The sequence below is a fragment of the Panulirus ornatus genome, chromosome 4 (genome assembly GCF_036320965.1).
Source record: "Panulirus ornatus isolate Po-2019 chromosome 4, ASM3632096v1, whole genome shotgun sequence".
Lineage (NCBI taxonomy): Eukaryota > Metazoa > Arthropoda > Malacostraca > Decapoda > Palinuridae > Panulirus > Panulirus ornatus.
This window is the reverse complement of record NC_092227.1, coordinates 76,001,102-76,027,389: the sequence shown is the minus strand read 5'-3', so window position 1 is coordinate 76,027,389 and position 26,288 is coordinate 76,001,102. Positions and strand designations below refer to the sequence as shown.

General features: G+C 38.5%; 1 protein-coding gene across 1 annotated transcript in view; it reads right to left on the bottom strand.

The window, feature by feature from the left end:
* Nucleotides 1-542: 542 nt before the first annotated feature.
* Nucleotides 543-26,288, bottom strand: part of LOC139745808 (uncharacterized) — a 71,304-nt gene continuing 45,558 nt past the window's right edge. Inside the window, exons 7-10 of the mRNA XM_071656388.1 lie at nt 25,233-25,331; nt 23,219-23,362; nt 8,643-8,887; nt 543-1,435 (exon numbers count right to left, since the gene is read on the bottom strand). Of these exons, the coding sequence (XP_071512489.1) occupies nt 821-1,435; nt 8,643-8,887; nt 23,219-23,362; nt 25,233-25,331 (1,103 nt within the window). The 3' untranslated portion in view covers nt 543-820. The remainder of the gene's footprint in view (nt 1,436-8,642; nt 8,888-23,218; nt 23,363-25,232; nt 25,332-26,288) is intronic.

Sequence of the window (26,288 nt, the reverse complement as noted above, 5' to 3'; positions counted from 1 at the left end):
GGAAGGAGGTTAATAGTGTGAGAAAAACAGAATAAAGGAGAATATTGGTGAAGGGGACAAATAGGGAAGTGTTTACAGGGAGATGAGATGAAAAGAAGTATTTTGAAGGACTTTTAAATGTGCTTGATGATAGGGTGGCATATGTTAGAGGTTTGGGATGGGTAAGTATGCAAAGTGAGAGAGTCATGGCATGTGGTTAGGTGAACACAGAAGAGATGATGAAAGCCTTGCATAAGATGGAATGCGACAATTCTGCATAATGCATAAGTGAAAGGAAATGTTTTGAAATAATCCAATTAGTTGCCAGTTTCCAAACTATCTCTAGATGTTATCCAAGTCTCAAGTTTTTCTTGGTCTTCATATTCTTTGTCACTTTACTTACTCATATAATCTCCAAAACTTTATCTGACTATACATATACTGTAGGAAAGATGGTTTAATTGGGTTACATACTAATTGACAAGTATGCCAGAGACTTTAATGTGAATATGTTAAGGACGTCAGATCACTAATTTATGGAGGCAAGGGTAAAAGTTTGTAGATATTAGAATAGAGGATAAATAACCACTTTTATTAATTACAGTAATATTCTGAATTTATACAATATAGGATAGCACTAAGTATTCACTGGAAAGTGCATTATATTTCTATAAATGCTTGTATCCTGTCCTCTGCAATTCAGCACTGTGGTCTAAGGGGTGGTCTAATTAAATATAGCTAATATCATAGTACTGAAAAACACTTATTACTTATATTCCCTTAACATGACAAAAAGGAATTTTAATTATTCATGTTGTTACTTTCTCTTTAAAATGTGCTGTCAGGTGTACATATCAGACAATATTGTGACCAAGCGATTGTGGGAACCAGAATCCAATAACTGCTCTTGCAATTGACCAACAAGTTTGGGTTCTCTACAGCGCATGGCTCTAAAGAATAATTGTACTTCATGAACGTGGCATTCATTAAGTGCGGTCAATACTGCCCACAGGTCAGGGCAGCACCGTACCACACGAATGCAATAATCAATTAAGCTTCCTACAATAGTTTTTAGTTTAGTACTATAATCTTGACATCCTAGGTCATCTGTAGAACTTAAACTAATACTATCTATGCAATTATTACCATCATTTTCAATGTCTGTGCAAACATCACTTTTTAATGATGTGCTTTCACAGTTTCCTGTTAAACTTCCATGGCATCTAACTTCAGAAGGTTCTTCCTTGTGATCTCTCTCTTTCTCTACAACATTACTCCCTGCTTCATTTTGTTTTGGTTCCCTCTGCTTCTCCATTAATACTGGAATATCAGTTTCCATTTCCCCTCCTTGTGAACTTCTGCGTCTGCTTCTGCTTCTACTTCTGCTAAACCTACGCTGGTGCTCTTTTGGGATCTGGTTTCCTGCTTTGGCTTTCTTGTGTGCTTCTTGAAAAATCTAAGGGAAAACAAAAGTCTAACTTAAGCATACATTAACCTCAAAAACCACTCAGAGGTCCATTATCACTTAAAAAGAATTCAGAGAACTGAGGTGGGTATTACAAAGGAAAAAACAGAAATAACGATACAGAACAATACAATGATGACCTATATTTAAACTATCAATCCTGTCACTAAAATTTACGCTTCATGAAGAATAACACTTATTACAGAACAATAAATGATATCTAGTAGTAATATTTTCATTTCTTAAATCTGAGGAAACTTGTGGATTTCGTGTTGTTTTTGTCTTCCTGTTTCACAAGTCTTCCCGTCATTCACTTTATATAAATATTAGATGAAAGAAAATTAGAAATGTGACTTCAAAAGAATAAAAAATATTCCTTCCCTTTTGGATATATTACCATACAATAAGAACTTTAACAACAAGCTACCTGATCTTTGACTATATTGTCAGTATCACATAAACTATTATTGTGACACTGCTACCTTAGTAAGAATTCCCTCTGAAATGTATAAATAAATTATTAGTACTACAAAATCTAGATGACCAACATCCTAGTCCATTCACATTTCCCTTGCTGTTTTTGTTTCCATTGTTTGCCATCAACTTTATGAGATTTAATCACCATTGTGGATCACCATCTACAAATATTTTTAAAGCACTGTATGTCATAGAGAAATAAATGTGCAAAGTGAACAAAACCATAAAATATGTACAGTATTTACAATGCTCATATCTGAAAACAATAAAAAACATATATATCAGTGAAAGGGGCTAATGGGGAGGTAATAACAAGTAGTGGTGATGTGAGGAGATGGAGAGTATTTTGAAGGTTTGTTGAATGTGTTATATGATAAGAGTGGTAGATATATGGTGTTTTGGTCGAGGTGGTGTGCAAAATGAGAGGGTCAGGGACAATGGTTTGGTAAACAGAAGAGGTAGTGAAAGCTTTGCAGAAGATGAAAGCCAGTAAGGTGGCGTGTTTGGATGGTAATGCAGTGGAATTTATTAACAAAGGGGGTGACGGCATTGTTGACTGTTTGGTGAGGATATTCATTGTATGTATGGCTCATGGTGAAGTGCCTGAGGATTGGCGGAATGCATGCATAGTGCCATCGTATGAAGGCAAAGGGGATAAAAGTGAGTGTTCCAATTACAGAGGTATAAGTCTGTTGAGTATTCCTGGGAAATTATATGGGAGGGTATGAATTGAGAGGGTGAAGGCATGTACAGAGCATCAGACTGGGGAAGAGCAGTGTGGTTTCAGAAGTGGTGGAGGATGTGTGGATCAGGTGTTTGCTTCGAAGAATGTATGTGAGAAATACTTACAAAACAGATGGATTTGTTTGTATGTAGCATTTATGGATCTGGAGAAGGCATATGATCAGAGATGATAGAGATGCTCTGTGGAAGGTATTAAGAGTATATGGTGTGGGAGGTAAATTGCTAGAAGCAGTGAAAAGTTTTTATTGGGGATGTAAGGCATGTGTACGAGTAGGAAGAGAGGAAAGCAACTGGTTCTCAGTGAATGTCGGTTTGCGACAGGGGTGCATGATGTCTCCATGGTTGTTTAATTTGTTTATGGATGGGGTTGTTAGGGATGAGAATGAAAGAGTTTTGGAGAGAGGGGCAAGTATGCAGTCTGTTGTGAATGAGAGGGCTTGAGAAGTGAGTCAGTTGTTGTTCACTGATGATACAGCACTGGTGGCTGATTCGGGTGAGAAATTGCAGAAGCTGGTGACTGTGTTTAGTAGAGTGTGAAAGAAGAAAGCTGAGAGTAAATGTGAATAAGAGCAATTTTATTAGGTACAGTATTGTTGAGGGACAAGTCAAATTGGGAGGTAAGTTTGAATGGAGAAAAAATGGAGGAAGTGAAGTGTTTTAGGTATCTGGGAGTGGATTTGGCAGCGGATGGAATCATGGAAGTGGAAGTGAGTCACAGGGTGGGGGAGGAGGTGAAGGTTCAGGGAGCGTTGAACAATGTGTGGAAGGCGAGAAAATTATCTTGGAAAGCAAAAATGGGTATGTTTGAAGGAATAGTGGTTCCAACAATGTTATGTGGTTGCAAGGCGTGAGCTATTGATAGGGTTGTGTGGAGGAGGGTGGATGTGTTGGATATAAGATGTTTGAGGACAGAATGTGGTGTGAGGTGGTTTGATTAAGTAATGAAAGGGTAAGAGAGATGTATGGTAATAAACAGAATGTGGCTGAGAGAGCAGAAGAGGGTGTATTGAAATGTTTTGGTCACATGAAGAGAATGATTAAGGAAAGACTGACAAAGAGGATACATGTGTCAGAGGTGGAGGGAACGAGAAGTGGGAGACCAAATTAGAGGTGGAAGGATGGAGTGAAAAAGATTTTGAGCAATCGGGGCCTGAACATGCAGGAGGGTGAAAGGCGTACAAGGAATACAGTGAACTGGAACGATGTGGTATACCTGGGGTCGACGTGCTGTCAATGGATTGAAACAGGGCATGTGAAGCATCTGGGGTAAACCATGGAAAGTTTTGTGGGGCCTGGATACGGAAAGGGAGCTGTGGTCTCAGTGCATTATACATGACAGCTAGAGACTGAGTGTGAACAAATGTGGCCTTTGTTGTCTTTTTCTAGCGCTACCTCGCGCACATGCGGGGGGAGGGGGGCTGTCATTTCTTGTGTGGTGGGGTGGCAACGGGAATGAATAAGGGCAGACGGTATGAATTATGTCTCCCACTTCCTCATTCCCTCCACCTCTGACACATATATCCTCTCTGTCAATCTTTCCCCACTCATTCTCTCCATGTGACCATAGCATTTCAAAATACCCTCTTCTGCACTCTCAACCACATTCTTTTTATTACCATACATCTCTCTTAACCTTTCATTACTTACTATTCACCATTTCTTGCATTAGCAAGGTAGCGTTAAGAAGAAAGGAGTGAGCCTTTGAGGGAATATCCTCACCTGGCCCTCTCCTCTGTTCCTTCTTTAGGAAAACTATAAACGATAGGGGAGAATTTCCAGCCCCCCGCTCCCTTCCCTTTTAGTCGCCTTCTACAGCACACAGGGAATACGTGAGTATTCTTTCTCACTGCTCAAGTGTCATTCACTCGAAGAATGGTATTTTTGCTCCTGTATCAGTTGCTGCTTGGCCCTTGTATATTTCTTGGAAATACTGTAGAGTGCTCAAAAAAATACATGCAATAAAAAAGTGATTGGTTCTCAGTGAATGTAGGTTTGCGGCAGGGGTGTGTGATGTCTCCATGGTTGTTTAATTTGTTTATGGATGGGGTTGTTAGGGAGGTAAATGCAAGAGTTTTGGAAAGAGGGGCAAGTATGAAGTCTGTTGGGGATGAGAGAGCTTGGGAAGTGAGTCAGTTGTCGTTCGCTGATGATACAGCGCTGGTGGCTGATTCATGTGAGAAACTGCAGAAGCTGGTGACTGAGTTTGGAAAAGTGTGTGGAAGAAGAAAGTTAAGAGTAAATGTGAATAAGAGCAAGGTTATTAGGTACAGTAGGGTTGAGGGTCAAGTCAATTGGGAGGTGAGTTTGAATGGAGAAAAACTGGAGGAAGTGAAGTGTTTTAGATATCTGGGAGTGGATCTGGCAGCGGATGGAACCATGGAAGCGGAAGTGGATCATAGGGTGGGGGAGGGGGCGAAAATCCTGGGGGCCTTGAAGGATGTGTGGAAGTCGAGAACATTATCTCAGAAAGCAAAAATGGGTATGTTTGAAGGAATAGTGGTTCCAACAATGTTGTATGGTTGCGAGGCGTGGGCTATGGATAGAGTTGTGCGCAGGAGGATGGATGTGCTGGAAATGAGATGTTTGAGGACAATGTGTGGTGTGAGGTGGTTTGATCGAGTGAGTAACGTAAGGGTAAGAGAGATGTGTGGAAATAAAAAGAGCGTGGTAGAGAGAGCAGAAGAGGGTGTTTTGAAGTGGTTTGGGCACATGGAGAGGATGAGTGAGGAAAGATTGACCAAGAGGATATATGTGTCGGAGGTGGAGGGAACAAGGAGAAGAGGGAGACCAAATTGGAGGTGGAAAGATGGAGTGAAAAAGATTTTGTGTGATCGGGGCCTGAACATGCAGGAGGGTGAAAGGAGGGCAAGGAATAGAGTGAACTGGAGCGATGTGGTATACCGGGGTTGACGTGCTGTCAGTGGATTGAAGCAAGGCATGTGAAGCGTCTGGGGTAAACCATGGAAAGCTGTGTAGGTATGTATATTTGCGTGTGTGGACGTATGTATATACATGTGTATGGGGGGGGTTGGGCCATTTCTTTCGTCTGTTTCCTTGCGCTACCTCGCAAACGCGGGAGACAGCGACAAAGTATAATAATATAAATAAAAAAAAAAAGTTTACAGTAAATTATAATTAAGTGTATCCAGTATCAAAGAAAAACAAACGCAATATCCACTATTCATTGCAGTGTTACTAGATTGCACCTAGATGAAGTTACACCTTTGGTGAAAAGTCATCATCAGTAGAAAAAGCACAGATTTGCAAAGAACTTTTCATTCCAAAGAAGTCCAACATTTACTTGGCATTGGATGTAGGGCAGCCATGAAGCTGCAGGAGCCTGTAATAGAGGTTATATTAAAATATAACCTTATAATTCTTTTCTCTCATACTTCTTTGCATCAATGAAGAAATACTAGGAACAAAGAAAAGGCCTCACTCATTTACATCTAATCCCATTTCAGGTGTAGTGCACCAAAACAAGTCCCCTAGCTATATCGAATCTACACATCTTTCCATTGTTTCCCCTAGCTACTTCATATACCTTGGTTCAATCCATTGACAGCACGTCACTTCCTGTTTACCACATCCTTCCAATTCACTCTTATTCCATGCATGTTTCGCCCTCCTGCATGCTCAGGCCTCAAGCTTTCAAAATATTTTTCATTCCATCTCCATTTTGATCACCTTCTTATTCCCTTCACTTCTGACACATACGTCCCCACTGTCAACTTCTAATTCATTTTCTTCATATGTCCAAACCATTCCAGCACACCTTCAGCTCTCTCAACTGTATTCTTCTTATTACCACACCTCATTCTTACCCTATCATTACTTGATTAACCCTTCTCACACCACCTTTTTTTTTAATACTTAAACTCCATTTCTCCCATTAGTGAGGTAGTTCCATGAACAGATGCTACCTCGCTAATGCAGGCAAGGTGAACAAATGCAGAAAGGTGAACAAATGGGAAAAGAAACATGATGTGAGAAAGGCTGATCAAGTAAATAAAGACTAGGTAAGGGAGAGGTCCGGTAAATGAGAAGTGTATGGTTGACAGAGCTGAAAAGAATTTCTTGAATTAGTTTAGACATATAGGAAGAATGAATGAGGACAGGTTGACAAAGATGATATATGTTTCAGAAGTGGTAGGGACAAGTAGAAGGATGAGATCAAATAACACCATATATTGTCCTGAAATATTTCATTTCCAATACATTCATTCTCTTCTGTACACTTTGTCCTAAAATATTTCATTTCCGACACTTTCATCACCTTCCGTACATTTTGTACTGAAATATTTCATTTCTAAAACATTTACCCTCTTCTGTACATTCTTACACTTGTACAAACACCCACTATTGCCCTCCCTGATATGGACTCTTTTTTTTTTTCCCTGAACAGTCATCCCCGCCACCCATTCAATGACTAACCTCTACTTCCATGCTTCCATTCACTGTCATGTCCACTTCCAGGTATCTAGAACACCCCACATCTTCCAAGTTTTCTCCATTCAAAATTATTCTCCAACTAACCCATCTCTGTGAATTCTAAACCTAATAATCTAGATTTTATTCACATTAACTCTCAACTTTCTCCTTTCACACACTCTCCCAGCCTCAGACATCAACTTCCTCACAGATCTTCTCACTAGAATCTGCTACTAGTGCTGTCATCAGCAAACAATATTTTCTCTGTTTCTTAGTTTGCAATATGCAATTTCTCATTATGCATGGTTTTCGAAGAACATGAGCCCGGCATAAAGCGAGGGGTGGATGTAAAGATGTATTTCCTAATTATCATAGAAAATTACTTTAAGGGAAGGAAATGTGTGACCGGCATATCCTCCCTCCTTGTACTGCAAATTCTGAAAGTAGTGCTCATCCTCTTTGAAAGGCTCAGGCTTGAGTGTCTAAATGTGCATGTATTATACCTAGACTGAGAAGAAGGGAGAAATAGTGTATTTGAGGAGAGAACCCTGAATGTTTTAGCTCTGCATGAAACTAAGATCAAGAGGAATGGGGAAGAATGGACTGAAAATGTCGTGGTTAGCATTTATACAAGAAGAAAGAAGAGGGGATGATGCTTCTGCTGAAAGAGGAATTGTGAAAATATGTAAGAGTTCAAGAAAGTGAACCCCAGATTGATGTGGTAAAAAGTGGATGACGAGAGGTGGATAATTGTTAGAGCTTATGCACCTGGAACTGAGGGGGGTAACGATGAGAGGCAAGTGCTTTAGGAGTGCCTGATTTGAGTGCATCAGCAATTTGCAGAGGACTAAGCACTGTGATGAATGATTTGAATGTCTTTGGATAATGTGGAAAAAAATTATAGAAACCAACTCCTTCAGCATCATAAATTGACCAAGATGAGGCAGGAAAAGGTTTTCTAGCAAATGTGGAGGCAGTTTCGAGTTCTCGTCTGACTCTGACAACCCTATGTCTAACTGCTGTGGCTAGTAATTTTACAAACTTTTATAGTTCTACTATTTTGCAAAATTTATCAATAAATGACCCTGATTACAGAAAGAAAATATTTGTTAAATTAGATAATGCAATAATAATCAGTAATCAATGTGTAGGTAAAATACACAATAAATCGTGAAGTGGCAACAACACTACTTTCAGACTTTTTTTTAGCATATTGTGTTAAAAAATATCGACAAAGATTCTACATGTAATTACAGTGAAAGCAATGGACATAATTTATGAAGTGATTTTTTTCATTGTTTTATGAGTATCTTTAAAACTTATGTTAAAAGACAATTCAAACAGTTGGAAGTATGAATTTTTTGTGGAGATGGGACTTTCAGCTGTACCCCTCAGACAGTAAACATACTCTGAACTCCAAAAATCTTTTTAGTATGATTAAGTCAAAAGTACTTCATAAACATATATCAATAATTTAACCTCTTCAATTCAAACTAGTGTATATACCTAAGAGGATTTTACACAGTCATTCAAACTGCTATCTCACCTGGCACTTAACAGCAGTATAGTGGTAGCTGGCTCCATGTGTGAATGCCATCAGTTTTACCACAGGCAGCAAGATATTAGAATGTCGCATTGTTGGCACCAACAGTTCACAAAGACCTAAAGCACAGGTTAATCTCTGTACATTGTCCTCTTCTAAAAGTTCCTCTATGCTTTCTACCTTGGCTAGATGCTCCACATAGGCCACTAAGATTGGTTCGAGGAGGGATTCATAATGGTCAAAACTACCTGGAAATCAAGACCTGAAATTAATTTGCACATGGAGAGGACATCACAATATATTTCTCAAAACAAAAATCAACACAGCCCTTTGTTCACTGACAAAGGGAAGAGAATACTGTGTATGGCTTGTGTTTTTCTGGAACAGGATCAGCACTAGATATGATTTTAATTAGTTATATTCAATTACTCATAAAAATAGTTATAGATTAGTGTATGGACAAAATTGCAATAAAAAGAAATCTGATATAGTAAAACCTAGATTTAACAGACCCTGATATATAGGATTTGGGATTTAACAGTCAAATAATAAAGTACATTAATAATTTAGAAAATAAAAATTAAAGAATCTCAAATGTCGCACCATGCACCCTTCATATCACACTTGTTTTTGGTAGCATGGGGTAGACTTGATTTGGTCTCTGTCTCAGGCTATGTGCAGTCAGGTTGTAAACAGTATTTCTGTTATTTCAGAACTGTGACTTTATTTATTGACCAATTGTATACAGCGTTTCTTTTATATCAGAATTGTGACTTTATTTATTCAGTAATCTTGCTATCCTTACAATTCAAAATGGCATTAAGTGATTACAAAGGTGCAATGAAAGCACTTTATTATAAAGAAGTATCCTGTCACAGGAGGGATGGCATCACTTGACTCCTGCCTCCAACTGCCTGGTGAGAGTTCCCACATTGCCAGGTGCCGCCACCCACCACCCAACTGTCATACCGCACACTATACCCTACATCCCTCTCGAGATTTTTGGTACCTAAATGTGACATTTTGTTACAACAAAAGCAAAACTAAAAACAAGCAACAAAAAGAAAAAGTAAAATATGACACGGCATAACGCAAATATACACACAAATCACTGCTCAGCAGCAATACACTTCCTTTACATGCAAGCAGAGCATAAATGACAACAAAATAATAAGTTCACTCTTCACAGGAGCCACCACAAACATGTAAGTGCACATGGTGAGGTTGCCTCTGCCTGAGGATACGTGTCGCCACAACTGGGGGCAAAGCCATTGCTGGTAGGTACTCCCCTTGACCTTTGGCAAAACTCAGAGGTGTAGGTGACGTCAATTTTGCAAAGACAGGCGGCCACTGCCACCCAGCTTCACTCCGTATTGTCTATGTGGCTTCACCTCCACTACTACACCCAACCTGTCCCACACCTTCGAAGTAATGTCCTGCATGCAGACAGGGGTGCCCACGCACAGCTGGGGCAGCATAGTGGCGTCACTTGCTGGACCGCCTTTCACAGGAGCCTGGCTCTGTTATGGCTCATTTGTTTTGCAAAGCAGTTGTCAATCACCGGTTTATCAGATAATGTTGCCAGGGTGCTGGAACACCATCTTGCAAATGTCTTCCTGCTGCCAGATGTGTGGCTGACTTATTCCTCCTCTCTTAGGGGAGTGTTGGTCAAACAATATTTCAACCCCAGATCATATCCGGCATGAAAAATATTTCTTATACTGAAGTTTGGATGATTATCATTTCTCAGAAAAAATAATAAAAATCAGAGGTAATTAGAATAATCTAATGACAATTACTGGTCACAAAAACAGCCAAACAATATCTCAACAGCAGATTTGTATTCAGTATGAAAAATCTTCCTTTTACTAAGGATTGGATGCAAATCAAATTCCCTGAGGAAAGCACGAATAATTGCAGGATATGCTATATTCCAAAATCTTTTTGTTTCAAAACTGAATTAAAACATAATCAATGGCTTCTATTGTTGAAATAATCGTAATATACATATCTCGTACTGCTTCCTCCAAAAAACACCCAAAAAACTTGTTGTTTCAAAATCAAAATACAACATAATCAAATATTTCTATACTTCAAGTTATCATAGAAAGTAGCTCATAATGCTTCCCCCAATTGATAGGTAAACAAGAAATACGTACAAACTTCCGGCAACTGATGGTCTGGCACCTCCTTTAGCCCAGACAAAATTACGTGAGGAACTTGAAATTACCGTAGCCACCACACTAGTTTACTGGGTGGCCACACATGGTGTTGTGTGCAGGATGCACTGATTTACATTCTTTTCACTGCACTTGTTGGTGGTGATACCGCAATTCTGTGAGATGCTTAGCTTATTTTGCTTAAATTTAACCCAACTATGGCTTCTAAGACATATGAGAGTGTCAGTCGTGGAGTCAAACGTAAACAGTCCATATCAATCCAAGATAAAGTAGAACTGTTGAAAAAATGTTCTGTGGTGTTTCAGTGCATAAACTGTGTGACATCTACAGTATTGATTCATCAACTGTTTATGATATAAGGAAGCAAAGGGAGAAAATATTGAAATTCTATGCAGACAGCGATTCTAAGAAGCAAATGATGATTAGAAAAACTGAGCATGATCAAGAGATGATGGAATGGTTTTGACAGCGTCAGAGTGATGGAGTGGATTTGTCAGGTAGCATGATAATGGACCAAGCTAAGTTATTCCATAAAGAATGTAAATTACAACATGAGCATGACTATAGTGAAGGGTGGCTTCAAAGATTCAAGAGGTGTCATGGAATTTACATGAATAATATTTGTTTAATTTAAATTTCTAGCAGTCTATGGTATACTTTAGACACATGGGGGATGTATAATTAGTGGGTTAGAGGTGTGTTGATGAATTATTATTACATGACCACAGTTGGTCCAGCAAAATGGTTAATCCGCCAAGGCTCTGGAACCAAGAGTGCCGGAAAATCAGTGGTGTACCTGTACTGAGTGATCTAACATAATCAAATGTTCTTATACTTGAAATTAACATGGAAAACATCCCATAATACTTCCCCTTAACCCATAGATATCCAATAAAGAGGAAATGAATGTCTACAAAATGTTATAAATTACCACTTAACGACATAATTATAGGCCACAGAGAAAAATATATAATATTTCAACCCCAGCCTTAGTAATATTCCTTATACTGAGTTATTTTTATTTATTTATTTCCCTGAAAAAATACCAAAAATTGCTGGTGTTAGTTTAGAGAATTTTTTTAGAAAAATATTCCTTATACTGAGGTTCTCACATAAATATATTTCCCTTAGAAAAATATCAAAAATTATAGGTAATAGTTCAGGGTATTTTTCAGCCCAAAAATATTTTTGTTTCAAAACTGAAATACAACATAATCAAATACTTATATAATTCAAATAATCATAGGAAATAGCTCATAATGTTTCCTCCATCTAATCGATAAACAAGAAATAAAAAGTGAATGATCAGAAAATGTTTTAAAATACTAATCAGGATATTCTCTAGCTTCCTAGAATTATTTTAAGATCTAAATATAACATAATCAAATGCTCTTATACCTCACATTATCGTAGAAAATATAATTCTTCCCCTATCTGACTGGTATTCAATAAAAAAAAGTTTAGAAAATGTTTTAAAATTGTATTAACATTTAACTACATAATTATGGGTCATAAAGAAGAGCAAATAATATTTCAACCACAGATTCATACTCAGATTAACAATATTCCTTACAATGAGATTTTTCAAACAAACTGATTTCCCTGACAAAATACCAAAATTACAAGTATTTTTTTTTTTTTTTTTTCACAAAACTGAAATATAAGATAATCAAACACTTCTATACTTTAAATAATCATAGAAAATATCTCATAATGCAACCCATAGCTGATAAATACCCAAAAAGTACAAAACAAATTATCAGCTCTCATGTGTAATGCACCAAAACTGCAGCTCCCATTCCACATCCAGGCCCCACAGCCTTTTCCATGGTTTATCCCGGATGCTTCACTTGCCCTGCTTCAATCCATTGACAGCACATCGACCCCGGTATAACACATCGTTCCAATTCACTATTCCTTGCATGCCTTTCACCCTCCTGTGTGTTCATGCCCTGATCACTCAAAAATCTTTTTCATTCCATCCTTCCACCTCCAATTTGGTCTCACGCTCCTCCTTCTTTCCTCCACCTCTGACACATATATCTTCTTCGTCAATGTTTCCTCTCATTCTCTCCATATGTCTAAACCATTTCAACACACCCTCTTCTGCTCTCTCAACCACACTCATTTTACTACCACACATCTCTCTTACCCTTTCATTACTTACTCAATCAAACCATCACACCACATATTGTCCTCAAACATTTCATTTCCAACACATCCACTCTCCTCCGCCCAACCCTATCTAAAGCCCACGCTCGCAACCATATAACATTTTTGGAACCACTATTCTTTCAAACATACCCATTTTTGATCTTCAAGATAATGTTCTCGCCTTCCACACATTTTTCAGCACTCCCAGAACCTTTGCCCCCTCCCCCACCCTGTGACTCACTTCCACTTCCATGGTTCCATCCGCTGCCAAATCCACTCCCAGATATCTAAAACGCTTCACTTCCTCCAGTTTTTCTCCATTCAAACTTACCTCCCAATTCACTTGTCCCACAACCCTACTGAACCTAATAAACTAGCTCTTATTCACATTTACTTTCAACTTTCTTCTTTCACACACTTTACCTGTCAGTCACCCACTTCTGCAGTTGCTCACCTGAGTCAGCCACCAGTGCTGTATCAGCTGCAAACAACAAATGACTCACTTTTCAAGCCCTCTCATACCCAACAGACATCATATTTGCTCCTCTCTCCAAAACTCTTGCATTCACCTCCCTAACTACCCCATTCATAAACAAATTAAACAACCATGGAGACATCATGCACCCCTGCCACAAACCAACATTCACTAGGAACCAATCACTTTCTTCTCTTCCTACTTGTATACATGCCTTACATCCTTGGTAAAAACTTTTCACTGCTTCTAGCAACTTACCTCCCATGCCATATACTCTTAATACCTTCCACAAAGCACCTCTATCAACCCTATCATATGCCTTCTCCAGATCCATAAACGCTACATACAAATCCATCTGTTTTTTAAGTATTTCTCATATACATTCTTCAAAGCAAACATCTGAGCCACACATCCTCTACCACTTCTGAAACCACAATGCTCTTCCATAATCTGATGCTCTATACATGCCTTTACCCTCTCAATCTATACCTTCCCATATAATTTCCCAGGAATACTCAACAAACTTATACCTCTGTAATTTGAAAACTCGCCTTTGTACAATGGCACTATGCATGCATTCTGCCAAGCCTCAGGCACTTCACCATGATCCACATGTACAGTGAATATCCTTACTAACCAATCAACAGCACAATCACCCCCTTTTTTAATAAATTCCACTGCAACACCATCCAAACCCACCACCTTGCCGGCTTTCATCATCTGCAAAGCATTCACTACCTCTTCTCTGTTTACCAAACCATTCCCCCTGACCCTCTCACTTCGTATACCATCTCAATCAAAATACCCAACATCTGCCACTCTACCATCAAACACATTCAACAAACCTTCAAAATACTCACTCCATCTCCTTCTCACTTCATCACTACTTGTTATCACTTCCCCATTTGCCCCCTTCACCAATGTTCCCATTTGTTCTCAGGTCTTATGCACTTTATTTACCTCCTTCCAAAACATCTTTTTATTCTCACTAAAATCTAAAGATACCCTCTCAACCCAACTCTCATTTGCCCTCTTTTTCACCTCTTGCACCTTTCTCTTGATTTCCTGCCACTTTCTGTTATACATCTCCCAATCATTTGCACTACTTCCCTGCGAAATTTGTCCAAATGCCTCTCTTTTCTCTTTCACTAACAATCTTACTTCTTCATCTCACCGCTCACTACCCTTTCTAATCTGCCCACCTCCTGCCTTTCTCATGCCACATGCATCTTTTGCGCAAGCCATCACCGCTTCCCTAAATACATTCCATTCCTTCCCCATCTCCCTTATGTCATTTGCTCTCACCTTTTTCCATTCTACACTCAATCTCTCCTAGTACTTCCTCACACAAGTCTCCTTCCCAAGCTCACTTACTCTCACCACTCTCTTCTCCCCAACATTCTCGCTTCTTTTCCGAAAACCTCTACAAATCTTCACCTTCGCCTCCATTAGATAGTGATCAGACATCCCTCTAGCTGCCTCTCTCAGCACATTAACATCCAAAAGTCTCTCTTTTACACACCTTTCAATTAACACATGATCCAATAATGCTCTCTGGACATCTCTCCAACTCACATACATATACTTATGTTCCTATGAGTCCACGGGGAAAATGAAACACGAAAAGTTCCCAAGTGCACTTTCGTGTAATAATCACATCATCAGGGGAGACACAAGAGAGAAATATAACAGTCAGTTGATATACATCGAAGAGACGAAGCTAGGACTCCATTTGGTAAACATGTGATTGTCCAAAACATACGTGTTGTATGTTTTGGACAATCACATTTACCAAAACATACACCATGTACACCAATTATGCCCTAAACTCACCTTTGCATTCAAATCACCCATCACTATAACCTGGTCTCAAGCATCAAAACTGCTAATACAGTCACTCAGCTGCTCCCAAAACACTTGCCTCTCAAGATCTTTCTTCTCATGACCATGTGCATAGGCACCAATAATCACCCATCCACTTTCATCTTTATGCAAATCAACCTAGAGTTTACTTTCTTACACTCTATCACATACTCCCACAGGAGTAGTGCTACTCCTTCCTTTGCTCTTGCCCTCTCACCAACCCCTGACTTTACTCCCAAGACATTCCCAAACCACTCTCCCCTTTACCCTTGAACTTCTTTTCACAAAGAGCCAAAACATCCAGGTTCCTTTCCTCAAACATACTACCTATCTCTCCTTTTTTCTCATATTGTATTAAAAAAATGGCCCATCAATTACATTCTTGATTTAATGGACTTTCGACATTAATGGACACCTACTCCCCAGATTAGTCCATTATCTCCAGGGTTTACTGTATAACATAATCAAACGCTTTTATACGTGAAATAATCAAGGAAATATCTTATAATCCATCCTCTCGTCGACAGATATCCAATAAAATGTTCACAAAATGTTTTAAAATTGTAACCATTTAAGAAAATAATTAGATGTCATAAAGAATGGCAAAGAATATTTTAACCCCAGTTTTGTATTTAGCTCAAAAAATATTCCTTATACTGAGTTTTTTATGCACATCTATTTCCTTGAAAAAAAGACCAAAAATTGCTGGTAATAGTTCAAGGTATTTTTTTGCCCAAAAACCCTTTTGCTTCAAAACTGAATTATAACATAATGAAAAGCTTTTATTGTTGAAATAATCATGAAAAAATCTCATAATTCTTCCTCTGGCCGAAGACACCCAATAAATACGTAGCAAATGATCAGAATATGTTTTAAAATTGCAATCATGTAATGGCTTGATTAAAGGTCATAAATACTGGCCATACAAAATTTGAACCCCAGACTGCTATTCAACATGAAAAATATTCCTTATACTGAGGTTCTAACGAAAATTAATTTCCTTGAGAAAAATGCCAAAAATTTCAGGAAATAGTTCAGGGCATCTTGCACCTCAAAATACTTTTGTTTTAAAATTAAAATACAACATATGCAAATACAGGCCGAGTATCCCTTATCAAAATGTCTGGGACCAGAAGCATTTTGGATTTTGGAATATTTGCATAGAGTAAATGATGAGATACATGGAAACAGGATAGTATGGAAACAAACTGGTTAAGAGCTAAGACAAACCTCAACATTTCGACCAGTCAGTGGTCTTCCTCAGTAGATTCCAGCATTCAGCAGGGCTGTTCCCCATCAAGTAACGGTCACCTGGTTGCACGCCTTGGCATGTTGCTCTCTGATTGGATTGCTTGTCCTGCTGCTTCCACCTGTTCGCAACAATCTATACTGCCTGACATGACCAGCAGACCTTGTGTCAATGTTGTTCTTAATCCCTTCCTCTAGGTAAGCTTTCACACTATCACTAAACATTTAGTCACTTGCCTGCAGTTGCCTTGGCATCAACCATTCAGTGATAGTGTGAAAGCTTATCTAGAGGAAGGGATTAAGAACAATGTTAACACAAGGTCTGGGTTCATTTGCTGGTCACGTCAGGCTATGGAGATCAATGTGAATGGGTGGAGGCAGTAGGACAAGCGATCCAATCAGAGAGGGACACGCCAAGGCGCCCGACTAGGGGACCATCACTTGCTGGGAATCTGGTCCCACCAAATGCTGGCATCAGCACCTCCTGAGGAAGACCGTTGAATGGTCGAAAAGCTGAAGAATGTCTTAGCTCTAACTTGTTTGTTTCCATACCATCATGTTTTCCACATGTGTCATGATAGATAATAGATAATGAGATATCTTGTGGATGGGACCCAAGTCTAAACACAAAATCCATTCGTGTTTCATATACAACTTATACACAGCATGAAGGTAATGTATACAATACTTCTAATAATTCTGCACATGAAACAAAGTTTGTGTAACACATCAGAAAGCTAAGGTTTCACAGCCTCAGTTGCCCATGGGAACATTCTGTGGTTGTTTGGCATCACCTTCATTCCTGACTCTCAATTTATGTGCTACTGATAAGCAATCATTTTCTTACACCTATTCACACAGAGCAGAAAATGAGTAAAATACTGGTGCCAACAGAGCATCAGAGCCCAGCATGGGCGAGTGAGGTCAGGTGTGGAATTTTCCACTTGTAACGTCATGTCACCACTAAAAAAGTTTCAGACTTTGGAGCATTTTGGATTTCCGACTTTCGGATTAGGGATGCTCAATTTGTACTTCTATACTTCAAGCAATCATAGAAAATAGCTCATAATGCTTCCCCCAACTGATAAATAAAAAAGAAATATGAAGAGAATGATCAGAAGATGTTTTAGAATTGTAATCAGGGCATCATTTAGCCTCTCAATTTTCTTTTTTTTAAAGTGAAATATTACAATCAAGCATTTTTATAATTGAAATAATCATGAAAAATATCTCATAATGCTTTCCCTAGCCAACAGATATCCTTATGAATAGGAAGCAAATGTTCAGAAAATCTTGAAGTAACAATTTCATGAGATAATTACAGGTCATAAAGAATGGCAAACATTATTTCAACCCATTTCGTATTCAGCATTAACAATAGTCTTTATAAAGAGTTTTTAGGCAAATCTATTTCCATGAGAAATATACCAAAAATTCCAAGTAATAATAGTTCAGAATATATTTGAACCAGGGCATGTGAAGTGTCCGGGGTAAACCAAGGAAAGTTTTGTGGGGCCTGTGGTTGAGAGAGCAGAAGAGGATGTTTCGAAATGGTTTGGTCACATGGAGAGAATGAGTGAGGAAAGATTGACAAAGAGGATATATGTGTCAGAGGTGGAGGGAACGAGAAGTGGGAGACCAAATCGGAGGTGGAAAGATGGAGTGAAAAAGATTTTGAGTGATTGGGGCCTGAACATGCAGGAGGGTGAAAGGCGTGCAAGGAATAGAGTGAACTGGAACGATGTGGTATACCGGGGTCGACATGCTGTCTATGGATTAAACCAGGGCATGTGAAGCATCTTAGGTAAACCATGGAAAGTTTTGTGGAGCCTGGATGTGGAAAGGGAGCTGTGGTTTCGGTGCATTATACATGACAGCTAGAGACTGAGTGTGAACGAATGTGACCTTTGTTGTCTTTTCCTAGCATTACCTTGCGCACATGCGGGGGGAGGGGGCTGTCATCTCATGTGTGGCAGGGTTGCGATGGGAATGAATAAACGGCAGACAGTATGAATTATGTACATGTGTATATATGTGTATGTCTGTGTGTGTATATATACGTATACTTTGAGATGTATAGGTATGTATATGTGTGTGTGTGGACGTGTATGTATATACATGTGTATGTGGGTGGGTTTGGCCATTCTTTCGTCTGTTTCCTTGCGCTACCTCGCTAACGCAGGAGACAGTGACAAAGTAAAATAAATAAATAAATAAATACTTAGAAAAACAAATGGATTTGTATGTAGCGTTTATGGATCTGGAGAAGGCATATGATAGAGTTGATAGAGATGCTTTGTGGAAGATATTAAGAGTATATGGTGTGGAACGCAAGTTGCTAGAAGTAGTGGAAAGTTTTTATTGAGGATGCAAGGCATGTGTATGAGTAGGAAAAGAGAAAAGTGATTGGTTTCCAGTGAATGTCGGTTTGCGGCAGGGGTGTGTGATGTCTCCATGGTTGTTTAATTTGTTTATGGATGGGGTGGTTAGGGAGGTGAATGCAAGTTTTGGAGAGAGGGGCAAGTATGCAGTCTGTTGTGGATAAGAGGGCTTGTGAAGAGAGTCAGTGGTTGTTCGCTGATGATACAGTGCTGGTGGCTAATTCGGGTGAGAAACTGCAGAAGCTGGTGTCTGAGTTTGGTAAAGTGTGTGAAAGAAGAAAGCTGAGAGTAAATGAATAAGAGCAAGGTTATTAGGTACAGTAGGGTTGAGGGACAAGTCAACTGGGAGGAAAGTTTGAATGGAGAAAAACTGGAGGAAGTGAAATGTTTTAGATATCTGCGAGTGGATTTGGTAGTGGATGGAACCATAGAAGCGGAAGTAAGTTACAGGGTGGGGGAGGGGGCAAAGGTTCTCGGAGTGTTGAAGAATGTGTGGAAGGCGAGAACATTATCTCAGAAAGCAAAAATGGTTATGTTTGAAGGAATAGTGGTTCCAACAATGTTATATGGTTGTGAGGCATAGGCTATAGATAGGGTTGTGTGGAGGAGGGTGGATGTGTTGGAAATGTGGTGTTTGAGGAGAATATGTGGTGTGAGATGGTTTGATCGAGTAAGTAACATTATAATGTATAGGTATGTATATGTGCGTGTGTGGGCGCTTATGTATATACATGTGTATGTGGGTGGGTTGGGCCATTCTTCTGTCTGTTTCTTTGTGCTACCTTGCTTATGCAGGAGACAGCGACAAAGGATAATAAATAAATATATCTTTTAGCCCTCAAATTCTTTTTTTTTCAAAACTGAAATATAAGATAATCAAATGCTTCTATTCTTTTAAACACCATAGAAAATATCTCATAATCCTTCTCCTACCTGATAGATACCCAAGAAACATGAAGCAATTGATCAGATAATATTTTGAAATTGTAGTCACGGCATTCTTTAGCCCCTCAATTTTTTTTTCCAAAACCGAAATATTACAATCAAACATTTTTATACTTAAAATAATCAAGGAAAATACTTCATAATACTTTCCCTATCCAAAAGATATCCTCATGAATAGGAAGCACATGTTCAGAAACCCTTTTCAAACTGTAACCACTTCACGCGATAATTACAGGTCATAAAAAATGGCAAACAATATTTCAACCCCAGTTCTGTATTCAGCTTTAATAATATTCTTTATAATGAGCTTTTTAAGTAAATTCATTTCCCTAAGATACATAACAAAAATTCCAAGTAATAATAGTTCAGAATATCTTTTAGCCCTCAAATTCTTTTTTTTTTCAAAATTGAAATATAAGATACAAAAATGCTTCTATGCTTTGAAAAACCATAGAAAATATCTCATAATCCTTTCTATATCCAATAGATATCCAAGAAATGTGAAGCAAATGATCAGAAAATATTCAAAAGTGCAATCATTTATCAACTTAATTATAGGTCCTGAAGACTGCCAAACAATATTTCAACCCCAGATTTGTTTTCAGCATGAATAATATTCCTTATACTTAGTTTTATAAGCAAATCTATTACCTGAGAAAAATAACAAAAATTCAGGGTATTATTTAGCCTAAAATCTTTTTGTTTCAAAACTGTATTATACGACAATCGAATGCTCCTATACTCCAAATAATCATAGAACATATCTGATAATGCTTCCCCTAGCTAATAGATACCCAAGATATACAATGCAAATGATCATAAATGTTTTAAATGTGAATCCTGGCTTCATTTTCAGCATGAATAATATTCATCATAAGCCATACATACACTGAAAATCCTAACAAATCAACAAAACAGTCATCCCATTCCACTTTGCAGCACTTTATCTTATGCAAGGCTTTTACTGCCTTCTCTCTTTTCACAGAACCACTTATAATGACTCTCTCACTCTGCATACTTCCACATCCAAAACATCCCACATCTGCCACTCTATCATCAAACATTCAACAATCCTTCAAAATGCTCACTCCATCTCCTCTGCCTGTTATCACTTTCCCATTTGCCCCTTAACCATTATTCTTGTCTGTTCTCTTGCATTTCTCATACCATTAACCTTCTTCCAAAACAATATCTTATTCCCCCTGAAGTTTACTTAGGCTCACCTCATACCCGACTCATATTTGCCATCTTTTTCAGCCCCTGCAACTTCCTTCTGATCTCCTGATGATTTCTCTAATAAATCTCCCAATCAGTTACACTTCTTTCCCAATCATTTATGCTTCTCTCTGCAAATAATGCCAATATATCTCTTTTTTTCTCTTTCACTAGCATCTTAGTCCTCATCCCACCAATCACTACCTTTTTTCCCCTATCCACCTTCCACATGACAAGCACTTCTCTCACTCACCTATGCAATGCTTCCCTAAATACCTCTCATTTCTCTAAGACTGCATTTAGTTTCACCTTTTGTCATTCTACACTCTATCTCCTGGTATCTCTTCACACAAACCTTACTTCCAAGGTCATTCACTTTCATTATCCTCTTCCTAGCTTATCATTTCCTCTTTAAAACCATTAAAAACCTGCACCATCACCTTCAAAAAATAATGATCAGATATCCCAACAGCTACCTCTCTAAGCACATTCACATCCAAGAGTCTTTCTTTTGCATGCTTATCAATTAGTACATAATCCAAAGATGCCTGCACTCCATCACCCATATGCAGCTATTGATGCACATGTATATCTCTCTTTTTAAACTAGATATTCTGAGTCATCAGTCCTTTTTCAGCACATATCCAAGAGCTATTCACTACTTTCATTCACATCAGTGGGTATCTCATACCCCCTTATCATACCCTTAATTGCCATATTACCCATTCTCACCCACTACTAATACTTAATCACTCACATCAAAAGTACTGGCACACTCACTTAGCCCCTTCCAAAGCATTTGCCTCTCTTCTTTAGTCAAATCATTTCCAGATGCATAAGCACTAATAAGCACCCAACTCTATTATCCACTTCCAGCTTTACCTAAAACTCCTCCTTCAGCAGATGTACTATCATTTCCTTGACTCGCCCTTGCACAAACCCAACTTTACCCCTAAAACATTCCTAACCATTCTTTCCCCTTCCACTTTTCCCTTATTCACTCAGAGCTAGAACATGAGTCCTCTTCTGCCTCTCACTCCCCTCTCATCTCAGTTATGTCCACGCACATTCAGACAACTCCAGCCCAAGCCTTTGAGGAGGAGGAACACTCCTCACGTGGCTCCCTCAGTTCCAAATTTTAGAAATTGAAATACATGGAGCAGGTGATTTCCAGCCACCTACTCCCACTTTTTTAATCACCTTCTATGGCTTCCAGGTAATACTTGGGATGCAATCTTTCTTAAATGTCTCCAGGGATACAGATGACTAAAATATCAGTAAATAATGGCTATGCAGCTGTACCCAACTGGAATACATGATGAATACATGAATGAATCATACAGATGATACTTCCTTATGTGGTACTCTATCAATAACCTACCTTCTCATAGCTTGAACTGGACTTAATATTTGATTATCGGGTACTATTTGAAAAATATTACAAATTGATACAAAGTATAGAAAGAAGTGTAAACATCTGAGGTGAAGTAATCTCAATGTCTATAATTTCTCAGAGTTCCAGTGAGTGAGATCACTTGAAACAATACACTGAAAGGACTAGGTGAGGTACTATGCAGCAGGAAAGGTATATCTTAGAGGACGTACTTTAGGAAACTAATGAGACTGTCCTTCATAAGACAACCTGCTTTGTATTACAGGATGTCATGTAGGATAAAGACTATGGCAATCTTAAGTGATTTCTAAGCTCTAACTTCATATGAAATAACACCCTAAAACAATTCCTTGGATACAGATAACTGTTGGTCTACAGAATAGGGATTGGGGACCCACCTTCTGCAAATTAATTTCCACAAGAAGTGCATGTTTATATGCATTTGAATTATCCCATCTACTTGGAAATGGAATTAATGATGAGAGATTCACGGATAGTCAAACAAACAGGAAGATGTTAAGGTGTGATTTGTATACAATATCTTTGGCTGTCTGGTAAAACTAAATCACCTAAAGAAACAAAAAGAAAGTGAAAGTGCTACCAAACCATCTGAGTAAATAATGATGAATAATAATTTCTTCAATCCAAATATATCTGCCAACTGCTACAAAAATGAGTGTCAAGTAATATTCTGAGATACAAAAAGGCAAACAGTGCACACTTACTAATGATGTGTGCTGCAGGTGTGGCCACAAAGCTGTAGAGGATCAAAACTCCTTGATGAACTGGTTTAGGCAGCTCCTGGCCACCACTTTTTTCCCACTGTTTCAGGAAGAACCTCATCATCTCAACCACACCTTCAACTAATCCTGCAATATTTAGTATTTCAAGACATATGAAAAAGAGTTAAAAAATCAATTTAAAAAGATATAAGCAACTGAAGAGGAATATAAGTAACAGAGACTTGTTTACAGTCAATTGTTTCTAAATCACACAGATTTTATTATAAAGTTTTTGTCATAAACAGAAAAATGTGAAAAAGTCTTTTACCTTTTTAGAAACTCTTATAAATATATAAGGTAATGTATACTCCCTAAATCTAACAGGATAGGTGATCCCTTCATTACGGCAAGATTCAACAGAGCCACCACAATGTCACTCACACACATATACAGATTTAACTATTGAAAATGGAGATAGGAAGCCCTGTATAGGAATTTTTTTTCATACTTGACAGCTGTTTCCTGGTAATACAGGTACACCCCTGAATTTCCAGCAACTGATGGTTTGGCACCTCCTTTAGTCCGGCCAAAATTGCGTGAGGGAACTTGAAATTACCGCAGCCACCAGACTAGTTTACTTGGCAACCACAGATGGCGTTGTGTGGGGCACGCTTATTTACATTCTTTACACTGCACTTGTTGGTAGTGATACTGCAATTCTGTGAGATGCATAGCTTATTTTGCTTAAATCTAACCTTAGCTATGGCTTCTGAGACATATCAGCATCAGTTGTGGTGTCAAATGTACACACCAGTCTATATCTATCCAGGATACAGTAGAACTGTTGAAAAAAATAAACCATGGTGTTTTGGTGTGTAAGCTGTGTGACATCTACATTATTGGTTTATCAACTGTTTATGATATAGAGAAGCAATGGGAGAAAATACTGAAATTCTATTCAGACAGCAATTCCAAGAAGCAAATGACAATCAGAAAAACTGAGCATGATAGAGTAATGATGGAAGGGTTTAAACAGCATTGGAGAGATGGAATGGACTTGTCAGGTAGCATGATAATGAACCAGACTAAGTTGTTCCATAAAGAACTTAAATTACAACATAAGCGTGACTATAGTGAAGGATGGCTTTAAAGATTCAAGAAACATCATGGAATTTCCATGAATAAAGAGTGCGGAGAAAAGTGGTCTGCAAACCATGAAGGAGCTGCCAAGTATGTGGATGAATTTGCGAAACTCGTAGCTAATGAGCACCTCAGTCCTGAGCAGGTGTATAATGCAGATGAATACTTCAGACACATGGGAGATGTATAATTAGTGGGTTAGAGGTGTGTTGATGAATTATCATTACGTGACCACAGATGGTCTGGCAAAATGGTTAATCTGGCAAGGCTTTGGAATCAAAAGTGCTGGAAAATCAGTGGTGTACCTGGACTGGGAAAAGTTGAAGAAAGGCCACATTCGCCTACAGCCATTCTTTGGTTGTCATGTGTAATGAATTGACTCCACAGCTCCCTATCTACAACCAAGCCCTACAGACCTTTCCATGGTTTATCCTAACCAATTCACTATACCACATCTTTCCAATTCACTCTATCCAATCCTCACCTCTTACTCTCCTCCATGTTCAGGCCCCAAGCACCCAAAATTTTTACTCCATCCTTCCATCACCAATTTGGTTACCCTGTTCTTGTTCCCTCCACTTCTGACACTTAGGTACATTAACAAAAAAGTTACATACCTCATATCATACATATATACTAAATTTGCATGAATTTAGAGCATCTCATGTTTCATAAAGCCTTCAATTTTGCAATAAATGCTCATCAATACACAGGCTACAGTGTAATAATGACATAGTAGCAATTTCAGTTGGGTCAAGATAGCTATACAATGTGCATTATGGTACAACTACATAGTGCTGGGCTGTCTCAATAATAATTATGAGTAGGTTAATGTCATTATTCAACCTGGCTCATAATATGCTTCACTGGAACTAACCTGATTCTGAGTAGTGTGCAGCCATGTATAACAGGTCATTGGGAAACCAGATGTACATAAATATTTCAAGGAATTCTGAGAGAGCACTCAGGAGTGGTTCTGTGGAACAAAACTAATCTTAGCATTAAGAACTACTATAAACATATCTGATTCAGTTATTTGTGAACATTACTTGCATACATTCAACATTAAAATAAAATGCAAAGATTTGCAGATATTAATTGCAGGTGTAGCAATTTCAAGATCATGTGCATGTTTATGAATTAGCTGCAGTGGTGGTATGAGAATGGCAGGTGACAGGATATGAAAAAACTGGATAACAAAAAAATTCTGAAACCAAAAGAGCCACCTTCAATTATCATAATTCAGAAACCATAAATCCCTCATAGCTTCAAATTCCTCCTAATTCACACCTGATATACCAAAACTGCTCTCACATTTGGGATGGCTGTAGCTCTGTATCCCTGCTTGACAGGGTTGAGTTAAAAGTGGTTCAACTTATAAACCTTTCCTGCCTAACTTAAAAACTTGACCCGTTTGCCCTACACCACAATGTTGGTTCACTTTCCCTCTTCTATTGGTTTTCCTAAGGCTTTTGCTCCTGAGAGTTAGCTACTTGAGTGCAAAAACCACTAGCTAGAGCATGTGATACCAGGCAAGCTGATGCCTTACATGATTACTGTGTGGCCCTTGACAACTCAAGGGTGGGCTGTTTTGTTAACTGTTTCTTTCCTTACACCTTGAAGCTTTGAAAATCTCTACTTTCTCATGTCTTTCCCAGTAACTATGACCTGGCACATTTTAAAAGAGCTTTTTCACTTCCTCCTAAATTCATGAATACTTTTCCTTGTCTCTTCTTTTTCCCTTTTATAACCTTCCCTATATTTAAATCAAGGTCTGCCCAAGATAGGGACTTTAGTCCATGACTGGTGGCTCCAATGTAAAATATATATATATATATATATATATATATTCCCTGGGGATAGGGGAGAAAGAATACCTCCCACGTATTCCCTGCGTGTCGTAGAAGGCGACTAAAAGGGAAGGGAGCGGGGG